This window comes from Caloenas nicobarica, chromosome 12, assembly GCF_036013445.1.
Source record: "Caloenas nicobarica isolate bCalNic1 chromosome 12, bCalNic1.hap1, whole genome shotgun sequence".
Classification (NCBI taxonomy): domain Eukaryota; kingdom Metazoa; phylum Chordata; class Aves; order Columbiformes; family Columbidae; genus Caloenas; species Caloenas nicobarica.
This window is the reverse complement of record NC_088256.1, coordinates 20,972,827-20,996,264: the sequence shown is the minus strand read 5'-3', so window position 1 is coordinate 20,996,264 and position 23,438 is coordinate 20,972,827. Positions and strand designations below refer to the sequence as shown.

Below are 23,438 nucleotides of genomic sequence, written 5' to 3'. Positions count from 1 at the left end.
GGCATGTTAATATACTGCTAGTGTGATTCATCATCCTACCAGTTTATGGTGACACCAAGGCTGTGCTGTAAACACGGGAGAATCAAAGTATTGCTTTTTCAGCGACTTTGGACTAAAGTGCGCTTTGGAGTGCAGAATGCCACAGCTGGGCTGCAAGGTTTTCATATGCCCGCAATACAAATGATTAAAAATTCTCTGTAGTCTGTAATACAGCTCAAAGGGCAGCTGATTTAGACGTGCTTGAGTGTTAAGGTCAGGAGATCACATTCCATAGGTTAGCAGATGAAAGTGCCTGAAGAGGGTATAGCATAAATATTTGATTCATATAGAAAGGATTGGAGCAAATCCTTGTGTCCCTTCTCCAAAGATGTTCTGTAGGCAGTGCACCGTTCGGAGAAAAAAACCCAGACAACAGAAACTTGTAACTTCTTTGTGCTCGAGGAAGTAGGATGGTAAAATAGTGTATTAGTGTTGAATTCCACTAAAATTCTTCTCATGGGGTACACCATCTTCAAGAACAGCTAAGAGAACTAATGTTTTTAAATGTGAAATGACTCATAATGCATGGGCTCTTGAAGTTGGGTTTAACATTGTATGCAAACATTGCCAGCTGGTGGGGATCTTTCTAGATAAATAAGAACTATATTTGTACAAGAAGGCTTGAATGATGCATTTCAGATGCATCCTGATTAGCATAAGCCATTCACTTTGCAAAAGAATAGCAAGAATCCCAGACGTGGAGATAATTTAATAGTTCTCTTGTTCTCTTTATCCTGCCTATCATCAGCAGACTGACCAATCTTTTCGTTTATTTAGACATAAAATTGCATTACTTTCCTGCCACGTTTTCCTAACCATGACAGTGAAACTGAGAGTTTGCAACCCCCAAGTTTTCAAAATATAAACTCTTCTCCCTCTTCTGTCCCTTCTTTTGTCTCCAGTTGAGTGTAATGTGATTTTTTTGGGGGGGTGGTGGTGATGGTGCTGGTGGTGGGGTGTTTTTGATGGAACAACTTGCGCCATTTCACTGTCTATAGCACCCAGCACAACGACGTCTTGGTCCCTGGCAAGGGCTCACTGTTACTACAGTGAATGAACAGCTGAAGTAAAATTTCAACTTGTTAAAGGCTTTATTTTCTTAACATGGAGCAAAATCCGATGTTGGTTTAGGCTGTTGCTGTATTAATGTATATACAGAGATAAGTCTCTAATTCTAGAATTATCAACAGTCCAAGTGTGTGTTAATGTATAAATACTTTTAGCTGTGAATGAATTCATCTGTTCATGCCTCTCTTGGGGCAGAAAGCCCTTTTGCAGTTCTTGCTTCATTCTTACTGACAGCTTTTAAAGAGCTGCAGAACTGTAACCCGACAGAAAGACAAAGCCCAATATAAGAAAGTTCCTACATAGTAAGAGTTTCTATTAAACTGAAACCTGGCTCCTAACACCTGTAAATTACGAAATTCTCTGCTCAATGCAGAATATAGTGTGTGTCAGGTTCAGTTCTGAATTAAAAAGAAAACTGTGGCCTTGTTCTTGGATAATTGGATGTTCCTGGTTTGGAGTGAAGTGTAAATGCTTTCAGAATAAAGTAAGATGTCTGCTTTCTCCCATCTCGCTGTTGTTGCACATTTCCATATTTCAAGGTATTTTCAGACACTCACTTTGGAAGAAGTCTTCTCAAAGTTTTCCTAATTGGAACAGCCTTTTAAATTTTTTTACTATTATTATTATTTGTTTCTTCTTCGCTATTGTGGACGATATAGTGGGAGTGGAATGTTCTTGGTTGCCAATGTTTGCTGCTAGGTATCCCCCTTCCATGGAGACCAAATGTTTATAATAGTGTGAGAACAGCCATTCTTGGGGATTGGCAATAAGGTTGGAGCCTCTCTTTCTCCTCTTCTGTCCACGGAAACACACGAGAGGACTTAGATCTCTTGGTTCTTCATAGAAGTGTTCCAAATTGCCTATTGCTAGGGTTATAAAGTTTCAGGAAGCACTGGAGGATTTCTCAAAAAGATTTAGTCCATTGTGTTGAATCTGGGCCACGACTGCTTTCTGTAAGCTCATTTTCTGCTCTCAGGAATTCTTTGCTTGTCTTACTTTTTGATGAGTAGTTACTTTCTAGATTGCACTTTCATCTGCCTTTTTGCCCCATCTCTCCGTATGTGCCCCATATGTGGCATCATCACATTGTGGGTTTTAAATCGCTGTCTTTCGGAAGGAGCCAGGCACAGTGAGTCCGGTTTGGCTGCAAGAGCTTCTCAGTTGTTAAACCCTTGAGACCCGGGGAGCGCGTATTCCCAAACAGCTCTGGAATGCAGAATCGCACGCTGCAGCCCCCACGCCACAGCCGTACCTTCAGCTTCTGCAAAAGGATTTGGTTCACGCTTTGGCCAGATCTGATGCTGAAATTGCATCCCCCTGAAAATACTGTGATGAGAGAGAGAACTCTCACGTCAGCGATGTCCAAATCTTGCGCATCACTTGGCTCTCCAGGTTAACCTTGAAATGTAATCTTCAAGACAGGAGGAAAAAACCTCAATAAGTTCGGGTAATAATGTAAAGGAGCTCCTAGGAGCAATTCATTTTCAAATATGCGATATAATATTTGTCTCACTTGCCTACTATGCTTGTAAGTGAAGGGAGTTTTTCAGGATTGATGAAATTTGTGTTTACCTAGGCACTTGGATATAATTTTTGAAGTAAGAATATATTTGAAACTTACCTATGTATAAATGGCCATTCAGGGCAAACCAGACATTTGATGTAAGTGAGAGATTAGTGAATGAGGAATGAACAGGTGAGAACGGGTAAGAACAGGTGAATGAATAGGACCAGACAAGAAAAAGTTGTGAACAAACCAAAAAAATGAGAACAAAATAAAAAGGCCTGTGGAAACAGAGTTCTCAAAGCCTTAAAATCTTGTCCTAGTAGAGTAGTGGTTATGTGAGGTGCTTATTTTAAGTGAAGGAAGAAGGTGTGCTGGAGCCTCCCGTGGCACCTGGGGGTGGTCGGTGGTGGTTGTGGGGTGGGTCGTGCTTTGCCGTGAGCAGCTCCCCTGTTCCGAGGTTGGCACTGGAGACCTGAGTTCTCCCTCCTGTTTCTGAGAGCTGAGTCGTCTCACATTTTGCTGGCACGCAGGCTGCATTCTTGGTTCCGAGACAAATGCTGCCATTCATACTTGTTGCTTTTTTACTTGCTCATCTACTCTCAGAATGACTGTTGTCTGGTTTGGTTGTGTCTAAGCTGAAAATAACCTTTTATTTTTTTAAATACTAAAATTTGAAGATCTTTCGGCGTTTTGAGAGGTCTTTGGTCGTTGTTCTCGATATCTGTTGGACTTTATATAATGTTCTTCAGTATTGGTTAGAATTCAGAACCAAGACTTTGTTTAAACCGTAAAAAAGTTCACTGATCTATGAAAATTGGGTTTTAAAGGCCTTGCTGTTATTTGTATTAGGAAAGCGGTGTCTAATTGTAGACCAAGATGTTGTTGAGTAGTTCTCTTATATGAATCTCTACAAATTAAGCCAATTTAAGTTTTTGTTTAATGAATTAATTAGCATTTGTAAGACATCGTCTAATGGTTGTATCACAGTAATGTTTGTTTGCTTTAAAATGCTTTTGTGTCTCTACACAACTTGTTTTTTAAAAGAATTACTTAATCTCTTAGGATTGTTTACTGTAGCCCTCAAGGAAAGTAATTCCACATTTCAGTGACTTGGTTCACTTCAGGGTTTGGTGGACTTTTCCTGCGGTTCTAATTTGGGTGATTCTGTGTCCAGCTGAAACAAATTTTATTGCTTCATGCTAGGCCTAGCCTGTCTTGTGAGGCTTGGGAAAAACAGGGTGGGAAAACATATCTTGCTAGTTTTCCCATTGTCTTTTTGAAAAGAGACAAAGCCGAAACCTCCTCCATATTTCGTGAGACACGGAACATCAAAGCAGTGTCAGTCTGCGGAGGTGCATGAGGAATTGGTCATCTCTAGTTTACCAAAATCGTCACAACTGAATGCTGATATTCGTCTTAGGTAAAAACAAATTTGAAACACTTTTTGCTGCAGAGTGATAGAGGTTGAAGAGACCAAGAGCAGTGATGTGTTTATTTCACCCTTCTTTGGGTAAGATCAGGGAATGGTAGAGAGCAGGTGGAAAAGAGCATCCCAAAGTTACGTGAAAAAACCAGCTTTTGCTGTTGCCGATTTGAGATCAGGCGTGGAGCACTCGGATCTTGTTGAAAAAAAGAAAAAGTAATTCAACAAAATCTTAGCAGCCGTGGAGGGCAGAGTGGTGGAAGGCCAGGGCGATTCTGATTTGGGAAGGGGGAATGGCAGGAGAAAATGTGGATGGGAGGGATGGCAGGAGAAAATGTGGATGGGAGGGAGGGATGGCAGGAGAAAATGTGCATGGGAGGGAGGGATGGCAAGAGAAAATGTGCATGGGAGGGAGGGATGGCAGGAGAAAATGTGGATGGGAGGGAGGGATGGCAGGAGAAAATGTGCACGGGAAGGATGGCAGGAGAAAATGTGCATGGGAGGGAGGGATGGCAGGAGAAAATGTGGATGGGAGGGAGGGATGGCAGGAGAAAATGTGCACGGGAAGGATGGCAGGAGAACATGTGCACGGGAGGGAGGGATGGCAGGAGAACATGTGCATGGGAGGGAGGGATGGCAGGAGAAAATGTGCATGGGAGGGAGGGATGGCAGGAGAAAATGTGCATGGGAGGGAGGGATGGCAGGAGAAAATGTGGATGGGAGGGAGGGATGGCAAGAGAAAATGTGCATGGGAGGGAGGGATGGCAGGAGAAAATGTGGATGGGAGGGAGGGATGGCAGGAGAAAATGTGCACGGGAAGGATGGCAGGAGAACATGTGCACGGGAAGGATGGCAGGAGAACATGTGCACGGGAGGGAGGGATGGCAGGAGAACATGTGCATGGGAGGGAGGGATGGCAGGAGAAAATGTGCACGGGAGGGCACTGGCCCCATCCTGGGCTGCTCCGGTGGCTCATGGAAGGGCTGTTTCCATGGGGCAATCTCAAAAGGCTGAGATGGCCACCAGGGCCCAAGACTGACACTTGCACCATCAAAACCCAAACGTGCAGATTTCCTTCATTAGGGGAATATTGTGTAGCTTGTAACTTGTTTCTGCAGCTTGCAGGGATAACTTGGAGAAGTATCTTCTCCAGCTGTAAAAAATATTTCAAAAGTTCCCCAGGCTTCTGCTTGCCTGGGTTCTGGGATACCCACATCCTCGATTGAAACCACCGAGGCAGGATCTATGCTGAAAATTTTTGCTGCTTCAATTATCATGGTAAATCTTCCTAGTAGTTTATATTATTATAGCAAGGAAGAAGTTTTGCTGGTATGGTTTACACAAGGTAACATACCTAAAACCAATTATTTCCTAGTGTAACTGCATCTGCTTTAGAGTGGTTGCTGGAATAGTTACATTGAAAGAAATCAGTTCCCTGAGTGACATAGTTGTGGCAACAAAAATGTAAATGTAAGGCAGGACTTAGCCAATCAATGCTGCGCTAAAACAAATGTAGTTATGTCTTTCTCCCAGTGCGGTGGTGAGGCTTAATTAATCATCTTACAAGTAATTAAAGGTTTTTACAAAGTGCCAATGAAAAACCCAGGTGGTTATGATAAAAGTGGTTTTGGTGTTGTTTTCTTATAACATCCATGCTTTCTAAAAATTTGGTGGTCTGGATCTTATGTTGGGTTTTACTTTAAAAAAATGCACATCTGGCTTTTTAAGCCGCACTGCCCACTGGGATCACAAACGGGTTTGCTTCGAGATATTGGGGTGTCCCAGCTGCACGTTGGGTTTATTGCCTTCCTCGAGCCGTCTCACAATGAGCATCGCCGACTGCCAGACTGGATGACAGCTGATAAGTTAGCTGTATGTTAACTGCTGCTTTTTATGAAGGAAAAAAAAAATGCAGCCCTTTGGAAAAAGGAGGGCTCATGCCTGCTTGCTTTCTGTATTCTGTGACTATTCTCATTGAATTTTGTAAAACTGCTTTGTGAAATAAGAAGAGTTCCTCCATATGGGGGCTTAAAATGGTTTAAATTGTGGTAAAGCTAGAAAAAGCCAGAAAATTCCATGCTGAAGTTAGGCCCCAGTGATTGTTTTCCTTCTCTACACCCTTCTTCACTGGTAGTTTTTATTTCTGTCGACTTATGACACAAATTTTCAGGATGTCACAACTGACATATGAGGAAAAACTACCTGAAGGTAGCATAAAATGGATATATTTGTTTGGGGAGCGTATTCCCATTGTTTTCAGGGCTTAAGCTTTTAGGTTTGAATTCTGACTTTATTTTTGGTGTAGATGCTGATTCTAATCTTTTTTTTTATCTCGCCAGCAATTAAAACAACCTGATCCTATCAGTAGGGACAAATGATGCACTGTCAACGTTTTGCTCCCTTCTGATAATGCACATGAAACCGGTTTGCGTGTTTGAAGATTACATTTTACTCTCACATGGTTTTCATTATCTGAGGGCCCCGAGGAGAGGCCTGGACTAAATCAGGGAAGGAACGGAGAAACCACACAATGCAATGAAAATGGTGCTGAGGCATTCTTGGGATAGTTGTGGGCCAGGGGCTGCTGACGACAGAGCCAGGGCGCTGCCGGAGTGCCAGCAGCCCCAAGAACCGGAGCATTCTTCAAAGACAAAACCAAACTTGATGTCGACTTAAAACTGCAGCTTGGCTTTCCAGCAATTCCCCAGTTCTACAGGGATAATTGCTGGAAATCTGTGAAGTTCGAAGCAGATGAATCTTGCCGGGCGTGCGCTGGGAGGCAGTCCTCTGAAATGAGACCTGGGGGGACTAAACCTGTGTGAGCTTGACCTGGTTTTACCGAGAAGACATCTCTAAGGTGAGATCTCGGCCTTTGTGAAGTTAGTAGCAGAGCTCCCGTTGCCTCTGCTGGAATTAGTGTTTCATTAATGTGCAGAAATGGCAGCACATGCTGGGTTGTCCCTCTGCAGGTGTGTGGGTAGCACTTGGTAGTGCTGCGTAACAGCTTAGGTAACTGAACGGTGTGATGTATTCCTGTAGAAATATTCCAAATAAGTAACTGAACGGTGTGATGTATTCCTGTAGAAATATTCCAAATAAGTAACTGAATGGTGTGATGTATTCCTGTAGAAATATTCCAAATAGGTAACTGAACGGTGTGATGTATTCCTGTAGAAATATTCCAAATAAGTAACTGAACGGTGTGATGTATTCCTGTAGAAATATTCCAAATAAAAACAGCTGGATGAGTATACCTAGACTGGTTTGACTGTTAGACCGGTATATTCAGAATAAATCCTCCTGCTCCGCTGACCTTTGAGATTTTATGGAGGAACTTGAAATTCCATAGCATTCTTATCAAAATGCTTAAAAACCGTGAAGCATTCCTATTTGTACTAGGCTCTGTAAGTGTTTATTCTTCTCTTTTTTTTTTTCCTTTCCTTTGTAACATAAAACCTAAATTATGTTGGTGAAGATTATAGGTACTTCCCTGTGAAAAAAATGATACTTTATAGTGAGGGAGGATTCAAAGGTCAAGTAAGGTCTTTTTGGTGTGGGTTTTTTTTTCCTTACAGATGTTATTTAGAGGTCGTCTTCCTATGTTGATGTCTTGACTTATTTATCTCAAGGCAGACCAAGTGACTAGCTGTTTTTTCTTCGGGCCTGCCGGGCTTACTTGTGCTGTTCTGTGCCCAAATTCCAATACGTGAGCGTTTGAGAACAGTTTTGAGAACATTTGAGCAGTCCGCTCCTTGCTGAACGTGGACTCGGCTTGGCCGGGAGAGTTGTTAGAACCGGGACCAATCTTTGGATCTTCTGGTGGCCTCTCGCTATAATTGCCCGGTGATCTAATAGGATGGGTATGAGTATTATTTGCACCCCTCCAGGTGACTTTGTTCTTGTTTTTAGTTAAAAGAAGGAAGTTTTTCTTGTTTGCCGGGTGACTGTGTCCCTCAGGTATGCGGGTGAGTAACGTTGGCGCCGCTCCGTGCACCTGCTCGGTGCCACCCCTGAGCTCACCTGAGCCGCGGGCGGCAGATCCGGGCACGCAGGGCCGGGGCGGCTCGGCGGAATCTGGGCAAGTGTTTATGGCTGGAGCCTGAAACCCACTTCAGGGTGGGAGCAGGTGCTAAAACACCGTCACAGCCCTGGGGTTCACTGCCTGCTGCTGTGCAGGTTTGGGGGTTGGCGCCCGATGTTGGGAATCTTTATTCTGCAGGACTGTCCTAGTGTGTGTTCTCCATTCCTCCTCCTTGGGTAGGGCTGAAATGAAACAAAGAGCATTCAGTGATAACTTGCACTAATTCATTGAATAATTTTGGACCTTGGCCCTGTGAGTCTGGTGCTTCTAGCCACCTCCAAGTGAGTGTGTGTGCAGAACAGCCGTGTTTCCGGTGGTTTTACAGACACGTTAACGAATGTTGCAGGATCGGGCAGTCAGCCTGCTGGGTTTTGCACAAGCCATGTGGCAAAGGCCTGTTTCTGTCAAACGGTGGGTGACTCAGCCTGTGAGCCGGTCTCTGCGGTTGCCCAGGGACTTCACAGCCAGTCCTTCCTATGCCATCGCTGGTTTGCGTTCCCCTCCTCTTTTACAGCATGCAGGTATGTCTGAAGATAACTGCACCTAAAAAAACAATCCAAGACTCCCTCTAACTGATAGCATCTCAGCACCTGTTGCCGGCCAGGATAAGCAGTATCACATGCACATCTTTTAAGAAAAACATAGAATTACTTAGCAAAATTTACTGCTGGTGTTTGAAGCCTGTCACAGTCACTGGATTGTTTTGCTTATGAGTGACACAAAAATTTAGTAGTAAAACTGAAAGTGCTTAACTGTCCTCCAGCCCTTTTGAGGTGGTGAACCTGCTCCCATCCCACCTGATGCGTAAGCTAATTAGCTTCTTGGTGAAGCAGTAATTCTGGGCAAGTATGTACAGGCTGTCCTCACAGGGACTCTTGCATTCCTCTTCGTTTCACAAGCTAAAGATGCTTCTCTTCGCTTGTGAGCTTATTATTGCTCCATGCTCTAGCATTGTAGCCACTCATCAAGCTGGGGTGAGTAGCTCACTTGTCTAAGCTTGTTTATTTTTATAATGCTGAAAAATATTTGCATGCTGTACAGAAATGTGCTGTTTTGGTTCCTTATAGCCTGGCAGTATTATCATTTTAAATTCTTTGTTAATCTTTCTTCCTCACGAGGTACTGGCAAGGTTCCTGTGCATAATTACATGACGTTTAAGACAGAAGCCTCAGCTACCGAGTTTTTACACAATGCCCTGCAAACATGGGTCTTTTCTTCCTTAAATAGCGCCTGCACTACCTGCCCTTGATCTCGACATGGTTACGTGCAACACTATTTGCAGTTCCTGTGTTGGTTCTACCAGTTCTAGACTCTGCTATTTCACTCAAGAACATACAGCTATAAAGTTACCATGAATAGTTTCAGACTGGAAGTTAGAATAAGATGGTAAGATGACAGAGCTGTGATGCTCAGGAACAAACTGCAAAATCGGTTCAGCCTGGGAAATCTCTCTCTCACTGGTTCCTTGGAACAAAATGGGTCTAAAACTGAATTTTCCACTTGAAAAGGAAGGCGTTTCTGGCTTTGTGCTTGTGAAGAGTGCATCATCCAGACCGTAAACCCGTGCAGGTTTGCAGAGTTGTTGGCAGTCTGAATTCAGCCCTATCCATCGTAATACATTTAGGCTAAATCCCCCAATGTGTCTGTTTAAAATGTCTACAGGACTTATTCCAATTTCCTTCCAGGTCTATCATAACAACTTTTCCAGGTTACCTCACTGATTTCCATCTTTGGCACACCGAAAACTGAAAATGCTGGAAGAGCCAAACACAAATAGAGTTTGGTGTCCAAATAAATAACACATGGGCTCCAGTACCAATTGTACTGTTCATTTTTGTGTTTCATTGCATAAAAAAAGTTTAATCGCTGGTTCTGCTGTGAGTTTCCAGCTCGCTCAGAAAGCAGATTCCAGGAACGCTGCCACCCAAGTTAGTTGCACAAGATTTTCTTTGTTAATTAAAAATAATGGGATAAAACTGGAAAAAATAGGCTTAATGCTAACAGTTGGTATTTACAGAATGTGGATTTGTTGGCCAGAATATCTTCATGTTGTGTCTCAGTCCACCTTTTGGGTTGGATTTCCAGGCTGATTCCTGGTTTACATCCACACTAAAATTAGTGGGATTCAGTCCCAGCAAATACTTTCAGCGTGAACTGTGCCCGCTCTTCATCAGATCAGCAGAATAAGCCTGCAGTGCCGGGACGTGAAACTCTGTGTGTGAGATGGTTGCGCACAGAATGCCTTCCTTGGATGCCTGAAGGAGTTAAACACGCACAGATTGCATTTGTCTGTCGGGAAAATCTTTAAGGCAGAGAGAGGCAGAATCTAAAGCTGGGTTATATCTTTGTATTAAAAAAAGTAAACATCCCCCCTCCTTAGATTTTTCCAGTGGAGACAAAAGAAATCTTTGGGTGGAAAGGCAGCATCATATTGCATAATAAAAGCCTTTTTATGCTCTAATAAAAAGGGTTGCTTAGGGCAACTTTGTTTAAAAAAGTCAGTGGTGATACTGGTATGAGGGGGAAAAGGAATCCGTAACTTCTGTTGTGCAACACTGGGGAAAGAGGCTAGAAATTGCTCTAGTTATCTGCTATCTTAATGCCTGGTTTAAAGGTTCTTTACTGCATATTTGCTGGCAGCTGTTTTCAATATATCCCTCTTGAGCTAAGTCACCAGTTAAGAATTTCATATTAGATGGGTTGGTTTTTTTTTTTTTTCAACCACCATCTTGAAGCCCCACACCACACAACACAGCCTTGTTCTCTCGCTAGATATTGTTCATGTGCCTTGAAATTGCTGTTGACACCTCAAGTATTTAACTTGCAGATCTGAGATAATTTTTGGTGGGTGTGGATGTGTGCCGTAATAAGACCGAGACAGAAGCATCCATGTCTGCATTCCTTCACTACATCTGGTCGCTTTATTTTTCGCAACGTTCCAGGAAATCGGGTTAAATTTTACATCTCGGTGAATATTTTTAATCTCACCAGTTCAGTTTTAATTGCCTGTCCTTAAAGTATAAGCACACCGAGTGTACAAGGGTTTTCCACTTCTTTTGCGTTGTTTGCCTTTTTCTTTAGGATACCTTTGGTAGTAGATCTAACTGCTTCTTGAATAACATTGAAACGCAGAAATAAACTTAACAGCAGAGTCAATTCTACTGTTAAGCGGCATTCTTTATTTTATCAGTGCTGGGGAGCTCTGGGGATCATCCTCTGTCAGTGCTCCCGAGACTGGATGCTCTTGCGTTGCTTATATTCACATAATTATTACATATGCATTGCAATTTTTGAAAATTTTGACATACAATACATCTATACTAAGAAATAATTGATGATGTTAGTTATAATTATTTAGTTTCTCACTTACATCTACTAATTATTAGTTAAATAGAAACTAAGCACTCTGCTTCTGAATAATGTGTCACTTCGTATTCTGTCTCCTTCTTGTCATGCAGAAGGATCTAAAACTTGAAAAATATCCCCTCATTTTGCAGGTGGTCAGAAAGCATTGATCATGTCGATTGGTTGATGATGGGCACGTCTTTTATAACTTAATCGCAGTATACATTAATTTGGCAGCTTCTCTTCAACATGCCTAAATACACATTTTTCCATGTTCTCCTGATTCTCCCCTCAATGGTTAAAGTTTCTTTAGTGCTTTATGTTCTGAAAGAGGAAAGTAATGTAATTAAAGAATGTTTTGGGAATTAGAGCTGTGCTCTGCAATATACTCCTGGCATATACTTTGTCAGTGTCCTTTTCTTCCCCTTACTTTCCCAGTCTGTAAAATAAAGCTAATATTCATATGCTGATCATTCTCACAGTCATTTCTGAGGCATAATCTGTTGAAGTTTGTAAAGCATTCAACCATATCACCTTTCATCAAAGGATTTCTGCTGATCTAGTTTGAAATATCCAGCCCCACTGGAAAAGGAGCCGTAAGCGCAGGGTATCATCATCTGTGCTCCAGCTTGCCTTCTTAGCAAAAAATAAAACAATGGAGTTAAAGAATTAGCGGGTTTTAATCACCGTTTCACTTGGAGGCACAGATGGGACGGAGCATGCTTGGCAACATTTAATCTTGGAGCAGAAATTGTCATGATTAAAGCAGCAGCTGGAGTAGATTGTTAGGGATGGGGGGGCTCATTCGTCCTAAAGGGATCAAAATTGTTGGACTCCGGGAGAAAACAAGAAGCTACAAAAGAAAAATCTGAAATGCGGGCCAAGGTTTATTATTCCTAGGGTCTCATCTGCTGATTAAAATGTTTTCAATGCTTTCCTCAGAATTATTTTGGAAGCGAGGAGAGTATCAAGTGATCTGGCGTACTGAAGAGGAGACTGAAGCCGTCCCTGAGTGGCGATTTTGGACTTACACGAGGAAGGCCGGGGGGTGTCCCCATGTGGCACATCTGCTCCGCACCAAGGCAGTCCCAGTGAAGGAAATAGGTACGTGCCACGTCAACTCGCATGTCAGAAGAACCACGTGCCAGGCCACTTAACAAGCCCCGAATTCCTCGTTTGGTGAGGCGACCTGGAATGAGGTGGATTTTAAGTTTCTTTTCATTAACGTTTGCAGCAGGGTGCTGTGCGCCTGGTGCGTGGAGGGGGCAGAGCCCTCGGTAGGCTGGCCCAAGGGGGGAAACTGGGTGGTTGTGGAGACACGGAGCAAAGCAGAGCCCTCAGGGCTCCTGACTCCTGCTTCTGCCATGGAACAAGCTGGTGGGAGCAAGTTACCTCTTGCTAAGGGACAGTGTGATACAGAAAAAATAAAATGCTAGAATACCAAGGTGCTGTCAGGGCAGAGCCGCAGCTTAGCCAACAAGTAAAGCATACTCTCTATTCTGAACTGTTCCAGCTCAAAAGTCGCTCTGCTTTTAGTTAAATGTCTCAAAGGTACCATTAATTCTGGATATTTCAACTCATGCAAGGCCAATGGGCTTGAGTTTCCATGACAAATTCCTGACTCCACTGGGAGACTGAGTGAAATGTAATCACTTTTGGTCACTGACTTAATCTGTACTTAGGATGTGCTTGACATTGGCTCTTTGTGTTTCTCTCCTTGGTACACAGTGTTTTTTCCTGCCATTTAGAGGTCTTTTTCTGTCCCTTAGATCAGACAACTCTTTTTCTTCCTCTTGCATTTGCATGCATTCAGCTGAGGATATTTAGATGTGTGAGGATTTGGTTGCCTTTGTACGGCAGGAAGTTGCAGAGTCCTCGCTCGCAGCAGTCCGGGGTGTTGTCTGCAGCAGGGAGACCAGGTGCTGATCTCACTCCGAGTATTTCATAACTCTAAAAACCTGCTGGCTAACGAGGTATTCATTAATTGCTTTAAGAGATCTAAGCCAAGAGATTTCTTTGCTTCCTTTGAACCATATACTATCTTAATGGGCCTTTTTTTTTTCTTTTTTTCTTAAAACTGACAAATTGCTGATTTCACCCTTTAATCCTTGTCTGACTGCAAATATGAGAAATGCATTTCACTGTTGGTAGCCCTAAGTGTAAAGCAAACAGGTTTTAGGCATTTTTACCATCATCCTGTGAATTATAGGTCTCCTTTCTGCCTGAAAGCAGCCTTGCTGTTTGAGGTATTCGGCATGCATCTCTACATTTTGCAGTCCATTGATATTCCTATAAACTTGCAAGTCACCTTTCATCACCTTTCCAGGCTTTGCCCCCTGGCATGCAAGTCCTTCTTAGGTCAAGAGCCTTAATGACCCCCATTGTTATGGGAACCTTTGGTAATCTAACCTGCTTTTTTGCTGTATTTCAAGCCATTGCTCTTAAATGTCTCTTGCTTGATCCACTCAGGCACTAATAACCATGTCTCCTTTCCTTAGGTCAAGGGCAGCTTTTACATTCCACCCAAAAGGCACCGCAGTTTGAGATGAGGAATTCAGAAGAGCAAGCAGCTACGACAGTTTTACAGCGCCTGCTGCAGGAGCAGCTCCGATACGGAAACCCAAATGACAACCGTAACCTTCTTGCCTTACACCAGCAAGCCACAGGCAATGCCCCCCCTTTCAACAGCACTGGGAGTCCAGCATCTCAGAACGAAGGGCTGAGCTCCCAGGACCACCAGCTTGTGACTCATGCTGCCCGTCAGGAGCCCCAGGGCCAGGAGATACAGGTGGACAACAGCATCATGGAGAAGCAGCTCTCCCCGCGACTTCAGAACAGCGAGGATCTCCCGACCTACGAGGAAGCCAAAGTCCAGTCGCAGTATTTCAGGGGCCAGCCGCATGCTAGCGTCGGGGCGGCGTTTTATGTAACGGGGGTCACCAACCAAAAGATGAGGACTGAAGGGCGGCCCACGGTCCAGAGGGTGAGCCCAGGGAAGGTCCACCAGGATGAAGGACTTAAGGACCTCAAGCAAGGGCACGTCCGCTCCTTGAGCGAGAGGCTGATGCAGCTGTCCTTGGCCACCAGTGGTGTGAAGGCCCACGCGCCTGTCACGAGCGCGCCGCTCTCCCCCCTCTCTCCGCTTTCTCCTCAGCAGTCCAGCGACCCTTATAAAAATTCTGGCTCCAATGAGTTCTACAAGAACTCAGTGCAGCCCCCTTCCCAGCCCAACATGAAAGGAATGGAGCAGCGGGGTCCTCCTCCCGAGTATCCTTACAAAAATGTGTCCACCCCGTCTATGAACTGCAAACCTCAGGACTCGGGACATTTCTATGGTGACCATCGCATGAGCCAGCAGGGAAGATCTGATGGGCCTATGATGAGGTATCAGCATCCCCCTGAGTATGGGTCAGTCAGGTAAGCACGATCTTAAACGCCGTGACAGCCACGTAAGGAAAGATAGTATAAAACCCAGTCCATTGCCCTCACTCCTGAGGCAGGTTTTCTTTCAGCAAAGATTCCATCTTTAATAGAGATGACATGTTGTGTTCAGCTACAGATTGTGTCTGGAAGTCTGGAAGGACTGTAACCTGTTTCAGTAGCTTACCTGGAGAAGCCTGACTCTTTTTAAAAAATAACCCACAAGTGACAAAAAAAAAGCCAGCTTGATTTTATGGCATGGGGAAGTTAATGCTGAGGCTCCAGAGCGTTACAAAAGGTTTGCTACAAAGCCAAAGTTATGATGTGATTCACTGTAGAAACTTGCAGTTAACTTATTGCAAGACTTAAGCTGTTGTTTGATTTCATCTGCCAACACGAAAGAATTTTTTAGGTTTAAACTGCATCTAAATGCTTTGTAGGAAAGGAGAAAGTGAATGAAAGTAGTAATGGCGAAGGTAACAAAAATCACCTGAGCTGCCTATAGAGTTTTTCAAATTTTCTTTTCAATGGACCGAAGTGTAAGAGTGGGAAATGGAGAGTGCTTTGTGCCTCATCCACACTGGCTTGTTCAGCTTCTGCTGATTGTCCTTGCATCATTTGAAATCTCAGTCTGTTGTGGTTTCCTCTAGAATAAGGAGCTGGATTTGGCTTGAGCCAAACACTGATGTCTCTCTGAGTGAAGATTAAGTTTTATTCAGGTGGGCTAAAAATTGGGCTTTACCTGTTTCCTTACCGTCTCCTCTCTGTCCAAGATCAGGTGAGATTGGGTATAATGATTTTAGCCTCATTTTGAAGCTGAAAGGATAATACAAAGGAGCAACAGGAGGGCATTGCTAAGTAAATGCTGAGGTCTCTGGGCATTTGCGTTTGCACATGTTGTGTTGTGTTTTGAGGGGAGCATGAAGAAGAAACCAGCCTGGATTTGGGAACAGAGTCGGAGTTCTGGGGAACCTGAATCTGCTCGGAACCTTCCTAGTCCTACGGGGAGCTATTTTCAGAGTTTGTCCACCATTGTTTGTGATCTGAAATGACTTCAGCAGCATACAAGCTTGATGAAAAGGCCCTTTGATCTGACTAAATAAATAATAAAGAGGCCAGGAAAAGGAGAAGTAAAGGGTTTAGGGGGGGTAATGGTTATAGAAGCTCGTTGCAAATGTTTTTGAAAATTCAAAGGTCTCAGATCTCTGTGCACACAGGAAAAGGAAACAGATCCTTGAGGGTTATGCCGCATCAGAAATACTCATAATATTGTATATAGTGAATGTGAGATGTAGCCTGCTTGCTGTTTAAGGGAGAGGTATTTGAAAACACGCCAACAGTCAGCTCCTCTAGACAGGGTGATTTTTGTCTCTGTTGGATGGATCCTGGCCGCTGTGAAAGAACATGGGGGGGAAGGGGGGAGGAGAAAGGTTCAGCTGGCAAGGTTTCCAGTAGGGGAAGCAACTGAAATTTGTCTTCAAAGCTTTGGGAATCTAATGAGGTTACTTTTTAACCTAAATAGCTGCACAGAGGAGACGTTTCCTTTGCAAGCAAGTGCTGGAGCAGTAGAACAATTGCAAGACTAATCCATAAATTACAGAGCAGCATAGCAAAGGAAGGGAGCGAGTCCTCTATTCCCCTCCCTCTCCTGCACACTTTGAGAAAAACTGCCATTTAGACAAGAAACCTTCTGTGTTCCTAAAGGTGCAGCTGGGTGATGGTGCGAGGATTTTAAAGGCGTGGGATTTTCGGGAGTGCATTTGCCTCGCACCAGAGCGTCTTTGCAGCCTCTCTGGAATGACGAAGTCTTTTCAGGGACTCTGGTTTCCCTGCGCGGCAGCTCGGTGTTCCTGGGGTTACTCTGGCTTGGTAAATGTGTGCATTTTTTGAACTGTGCGTCAAGGAAACAAAGCCCCTTCTCTCTGCCCGTGAAGCCACACCCTTTTCTGCGGGTTTTTCCCCTCATTGTTCCGGGGAATTTGAGGGTGACCTAACGATGCGGTTAAATAAAACTCGTTGAGCAGGATAAACATTGGGGAATTCATAGCATTCTCATGCTTCACCCTCCCCAGTCTGGGAAAGGAATGGGCTGTGTGGTAAGTTTAAACCAGTTTGCAAACAGTTTGCCTCACCTGCTCTTGGGCGCTGTAAGTTTGGGAACACGTATATGTTCATAATGATGTTGGTTTAATGTAGATACTGGGCATGCCAGAGGCATCTGTGCTGTTATTTGGAAGTTTTAAAGAAAGTTCAGAAGAGGGCTGGCTGCATGCGACGTTCCAAAATCCTGTTCTCTCCCTAATACCTCAGCTGCACTTTCACATTGGTGATGAAATCAAACCCCGAGGTCCAAGAGAAGAAGCCGTGTGCCTTGGGATCAGTGTCCTGGGGGGCTGCAGGGTCTCCTGTGGCAGAACAGCTGGGGAAGGGGGGGTGTTGCTGTAATTTTGGGTGCAAAGGAACCTCGCTGTCTCTCCCATTCAAGCGCCATCCTCTTTTTGGGGCCCAAATGGCTGAGCTCCTGCTGTGGTGATTAATCCCATTGACTTCACAGAAGCTTTTTTGAGAAGGAGGTCTGCAGAATTTGTCCCATAATTAGTAAATCACTTCTGTGCACTGCGTTCCCCTGGCAGCATCAAAGTGGAGGATAATCAGGTATGACTAGGGAACAGAACAAAAATGCATCAGTTTGATTTCAGCTGTCTACTGGAGCGCAGTCTGCTCCCTCCTGCCGACAGCGTTCCCCGGTTTGAGCAGGAGGGCTGTGGAACAGCGGAGAGCTGGAGCTTCTTGAACATGAAACAGGCAGGAGAAACAGGGAAGGGAGAAAAAAATTTAACAAGCCGGAGACCTTTCCTGATCTCTTCATTCTTCTGCCCTCCCCATGTGGTTGCTCGACCCGCAGGTCTCCCGCGTGACGCGGGGTTTGCAGTCCTGGCAGCCTCAGGACTCCCGATGGGCAGTTTTGCTTGCGGAGCTGCCCTTACTGCGTATCTCTGGCTTCATGACTTAAAAGCTAACGTGACCCTTGTTGCAGAACCATAAATCCAGGTTTGCACTTAGCCCGTGTGGTGTGTTTCTCTGCTTCGCGCCAGGGACGCGTAAGGGAGGCAGGAATTCTTCTGTGATACAGTCTTCAAAATGAAGTGACCCTTAAAGTTATGCTTTTAAACTTAAACACTTGTGGGAGTTATTGCTCTGAGGTTTTTTCCTGCATTTGGAATTTTCAGGTCTTTACGACACTGAGGCAAATGGAAGGAGATTGCTTAATTCTGTTTTCCATGTATTTTTTGCATGAAGCGGTTAGTTGGGATATAATTTTGATTGCTACTGCAGGGTTACCCGACAACTGGTTCTCTCATGGGGGGAAGTTTCTACTACCATTCTATCTACAATTCCGTTATTTGACCCCAATAGTGATTTGTACCTTAACATTTTGCAGTCTGGCTTAAGAATCTTGAAAAATCCAGTTGTGTTCGTTTACCTTTCTGAATGTCTCAGTCCAAAATTTCTTTACCAGAGAAATAAATTCTGCAATTCTCATGTTAATCTGAGGCATGTCACAGCCACATATTTTCAACCCACAAAAAACACCTATATAAGACAAAATTGAAAGCAGCAGGGATGCTAAAAAGTTCTTTGAACATGTATGTGAAAGTTTGCACATAAGATCTTAAAAGGTCTAGTTGTCACTGTGAGGTTACGAGGATTTTAATTTTTTTTTAAGATAGGATGTATTAGCCCAGTTGCATTGTCTCATTTTGCTGGGATTATAAACGCACTTGTGACATGTTGGAAACTCTAATGCTGTTCATAATGCAACAGAACTGGAGGTTCCCAGCTCTCATGTTTTAGCTTGAACCCTCAAGATTGATGTTATTTCAAGGTTATGAGAGGCTTTAGATGCAAGTGCCAAGATGCTGGAAATCTTGGAAATGTATCCTGTTTAGAAATCTTGAGCCATGATTTCCTAGAGTTGTTCTTTACAGTAGGTTTTTTAAAAAAGTCATTACCATGCATGTCAGTACAAAGCCTGTCCCTCCAGAATTTAGCTGCTGCTGTTGTTTTTCTTTGACCATCTTTGTGTTCCTTCCATCAGTTCTCAGGTCCTGCAGAAATGGCAAGGTTCAGCCTGTGGCAGAATAACGAGATGCTTTTAGCTCAGATTGTTAACATTGGCATTGAAATAGTCCTCGTTAGGCTTATAATATTAACACACCAGGATCAGTGGAGTCAGTGAGTAACTGCTTCGGGTTGTTTTCAGACTGGAAGAGGATAGTTTGTAGGTTAAAAATTGGAAAAGTGGTTTTTTTTCCATGAGGCAGACTGGCAACCTGTCTCTTTTGATCCAACCTCTATAGGTCATCGTAGATTAAGTGCCACAGCAAGGTTATTCCCTAACAGATTATAACATCAAAACAGAGATGTGTGATGTCAGGTAAAGAATGAGCTCAAGGAGATGAGTGGTTTCTGAAGATGCAGAGTTTTGATTCTGCACATAACTGAGCTCAGAAAGGAGCTGGAAACCACCTGAGACAAACCAGACGACCTTGAGCATGGCAATGTGACAGCTTGGCCTCGTTCTTCGTTATGAGAACTGGCAAATAAAGGTAACGAAATAAATGCATTGATAAGTAGAGCTGGCCTCCCAGGAGAGAAGAACCAAATTGCTGCTACTAAACTGAGCATTCCTGAGGAGATTAATCGCACATCTCTCTTCTGCATGACCCTTGAGATCTTCATGCTGCATATGATCACATCTGGGGAAATACAGCTCCTGCAATGGTGTTGCTGGCAGGGACCACAGTCGCCTGAGTGTGAGAAAGAGAGAAACAGTTACTAGAGCAGTAATTATTTGTTTTTTCCTAAGTGACAAAGGCCAGATTTGTTTCCCCATAAGGAATCTGAGCATCATCTTAGAGGTTTCTAGGCACCTATTCTTCTGGAAAGCAGGGAAAATGAGACATAAGATGCGTGATATTAAAATAGTGAACCCTGTGCTGGGCTGAGAACGTATAAACTCCTACACGCGCTGCCAGCCAGATGTGAGTAATGCAGACGTTTCCTCTTTGGATGAGTATGAAGCGTTGGTGAATTCTTTCTGCAGAGAACAGGAAGGATGATGCTGAGTGTTTGCACATCGGCTGAGAAGCCCGTTGTGTAACCCTTTAGTTCCCAGTTCAGCTTCACGCTTGCTGTTGCCAGCAGTGCTGCTGTGGTGCTGGGAGGGCTGTGCTGCGACACCTCCAGCACCTCCTGCGCTCAGCACAGCGGGCGCGCGGGGTCCCTCCTGTGAGCACAGCCAGCCACGGGGGATTTTCGAGCAGCGATGGCTAGGGGGAACAGCACCATGAGCTTTTCCAACTGTGGGGTTGAACTGCATCCCAAAGGGTGGGAAGTTTTCTCAGGAACGGGGTTGTTTCAGAACACGTTGAACTGCCACGCTGGGTCTGCACCAGGCTGAGGGCTGCAGCGTGGAGAGGGAATGACTTCAACTGCTGCAATAAAGAGCATCCAGAGAAGCTAAAGGTTGAATGTCTTTGGAGGAGGAAGCAAAGCCTGCTTTCCGAGCTCATCTGAGCACATTAAATCCACGCTGTCTCCTAAGAGAGCTTTCTTACTTGGCTAATACAGCAGAAGTTGAGCTGGGGATCTCCAGCATCTGGGCAATATGAGCTGGTGTAGCTTGGAGTTAGTTCTGTGATAGACTCAAGCATGTTACAGACTGCTAGGGCTGTCTTTGATCTCCTGTAGAGGTTATTGTTAGGAGCAGTAAACACACCTACTGCATAAGACTGGGGCTGGTTCTGTACCAAAAGGCTGCTTCTGATTCTTAGGTTGGTGTTCAAATCCTTTAACTGCCTTCTTTGACCAGGCTGCAGCTTGTCAGTTGATATTTCAGAAAGCTCAAATCAGTGCTGCTGGCACGCTAACAGAAAACTTAGCCAATCCCTTTAATTTGGTATCCTGAATTGCAGAAGAAAATTGTTTTCTTCATGAGAGGTGGCATGTTTCAGGACAGAACAGAAGAGCCCATTCCTAACAGTCCTCAGTTTAGGTGTTTTATCCACAAAGTGTGAAGAATAGTTATAAAAATAATTTTGGTCAGTAGTTGTTGATGGAGTTTCTCCTAGTGTTTCTGTACAAAGTAGACTCAAGAGGAAAGAACTTTGTGCACTTACAATATATTGTCCGATAATGATTTGGTTTTGAAGCGTATTTATTTGAAAACAAACTTATAAAAATGAGGAAAGCCTCACATGAGTCTTTAGTGTGGGAAGACCTGTGTGTGGGAGCGACACAGGTCACCCCCCGCCTTGTCACTGGGCCTGTGCACTGTCGTCTGCGTGACTTTGACGGAGCTCCTGCTCTCTGTTTTCCAGGCAGAACCCAGATGTGCAGCTGCAGTTACAACAGAGACCACCTCACCACCACAGCCCAACTTCTTCCTTGACTTCCCTGGGATCTTTGACTTTGCTTCAGTCTCCGCCACCATCCAGGCTGTCCCCTTCCCAGCATCAGCCACCTCTGACTCCGAGCCAGGGAGATCCCGGTGTTCTGCCACGGACCCAGCAGCCGTTCCTGTCAAACCAAGTCCATCAGGGAGATCTGTACCGACTATGCCAGCCCTTCCTAGGCCCGCAGCAGCAGCAGGGCGATTCCTATTCAGTGATGTCTCGGGCTCAGCAGATACCTTCCCCGTATCAGCAGATGCAAGTAGATCCTTTTGCCATAGTTTCCAGGGCCCAGCAGATGGTGGAAATCCTGTCAGAAGAGAACCGGTCACTACGACAGGAGCTGGATGGGTGTTATGAGAAGGTAGCCCGGCTACAGAAGGTGGGTGGTTTTGGATATCAAGCACCCTCCTGTGTCTGGTATCATCCATAACTGAATCATCTAATCTGCAACTGTTACATTCCTTGCTTAAGGGACTGATTATCTGCTTTAGAGTCTTTTAGGTGCAGATTGATTAGGCTGTATCCTGCCCTTTTGAGCAGCAGCTTAACTTTCTCAGAAGACAGAATCAAAGCCTTCAGTTTTATTCTAACAGTTTATTGACCATACGCAAAAGAGCATCCGTATCAGCTGTGAAGAGGCTGACTGCTTGGCTTGCTTGGTCAAATTGAAGCTGCTGTTCTTATGTCCAGGATAGCAGCAGGCTTCATTTTGCCATCAGTCTAAAAGACTTTAGAGATTGCAGGAAGGGCCTGTTTGGAATGACATGAGACCAGGGTCACTCAAGGAGACAACAGGAGACGTTGCTATAAAGCTGGTTGGCAGGATGTTGTGCAAGACTAGTGCTGCTGCTATGGCTACATTAAAGACATTTGGACTGCAGGACTGAAACTAACACTTCTTTTGTCACTCCCTCCGTACCCCACAACTTCCATGAAAACTTAGTATCTTGTTTTGCATAGAGCTATTTGCCGCATTTGGTTTTATGAAACGAGTAAGCGATACTAAGACATTTAAAAAAATACCCCAGTGAGACCCATCATTAACATGCATGTGTAGAGGAATTTTCATTGCAGCCTCACAGAAATAACTTCTTGATGACCGATGGTTTAACGCTGTGCAGCAGGTCAGCTTTGCTTTGGCCTTGCAGCTGTGAAAAGGCTGATGGTACCTGCGGTTTAGGACTTTGCGGGCCTTGCTGTGCTCTTTGCACTCAGCAGTCTCCAGGGCCATAAAAGCGTGTGGCTGCTTGAAACACTTCTTTGAGTTCAGGTGACCAGTGTGGCTTTCCACACTCATTATTCCCTGTATTACCTCTTTCCAGGGACATATATTTGGTTTTTTGTATTTTTCTGGAAGGTTCCTGGCCAGGAAATGCTTTAGAGCTTGACAGCTTCCTGATAATGAAAGAAGGATAAAAAGTCACTTCCCTCCACCCTACTGTTGGTCACTGGCTGTAGATGATGCTGATGGGGTTTGCTGTTGTGTGGACCTGTATTTCCACAGCCATGCAAACCCGTGCCTGGTAAGGAGAGCCAGAAGTGAATTTCCTTCTGCTCTGGGTGATCAGAGAGGCTTTACGCTGAAGGCCAGATGGAAGGATAAAACATATTTTACTGCAAATGTTTCCCTTCCCCCATTTAGTAAACTGAATATTTAAAAGCACAACAAAGTTGTTGAAGTGTAAACACAGAACATCAGGAGGTTTTATTATGGATTTTGGACCATAACAATTACAGATCTGCAGAGTTTGTCAGTCATGCAAGATCTGCTGCTAGCATTTTTTAGCATAGTTTTGTCTGTTTTTCTTGTTTTATTTTATTTACTCGACTTGATATCACATTAGCTATTTATATAAATGCTTTTTGCCCAAACTAACAGTAGTGCCAAACTGCTCCAGTCTTAGAAAAAAAATAGATTACGTTTGCACTTCTTCAATTTGCTATATCTGTGCTCTGATCTTATTGGGGAAACAGAGCTGGAGTCTGGAAGGAAGAGTCCAGATCTTCGTTTCAGCCATTGGTATTCTTTATACAGAAGGGTCCATCACAAACCCGAGACTATCATTTTACTTAATGTATAAATGTAGGTTTCTGTCA

The 23,438-nt window shown here is 44.1% G+C and overlaps 1 protein-coding gene across 3 annotated transcripts in view; it reads left to right on the top strand.

Moving 5' to 3' along the window:
* Nucleotides 1-23,438, top strand: part of AMOT (angiomotin) — a 51,517-nt gene that overhangs the window by 2,659 nt on the left and 25,420 nt on the right. Inside the window, exons 2-4 of one of the 3 annotated variants that reach the window (XM_065643339.1) lie at nt 12,406-12,567; nt 13,962-14,880; nt 21,267-21,720. In XM_065643339.1, coding sequence (XP_065499411.1) covers nt 14,009-14,880; nt 21,267-21,720 — 1,326 coding nt within the window. In that variant the 5' untranslated portion in view covers nt 12,406-12,567; nt 13,962-14,008. Of the gene's footprint in view, nt 1-12,392; nt 12,568-13,307; nt 13,383-13,961; nt 14,881-21,266; nt 21,721-23,438 lie in introns of those variants that run through there. The other 2 variants (XM_065643337.1, XM_065643338.1) reach the window with 2 other exon arrangements.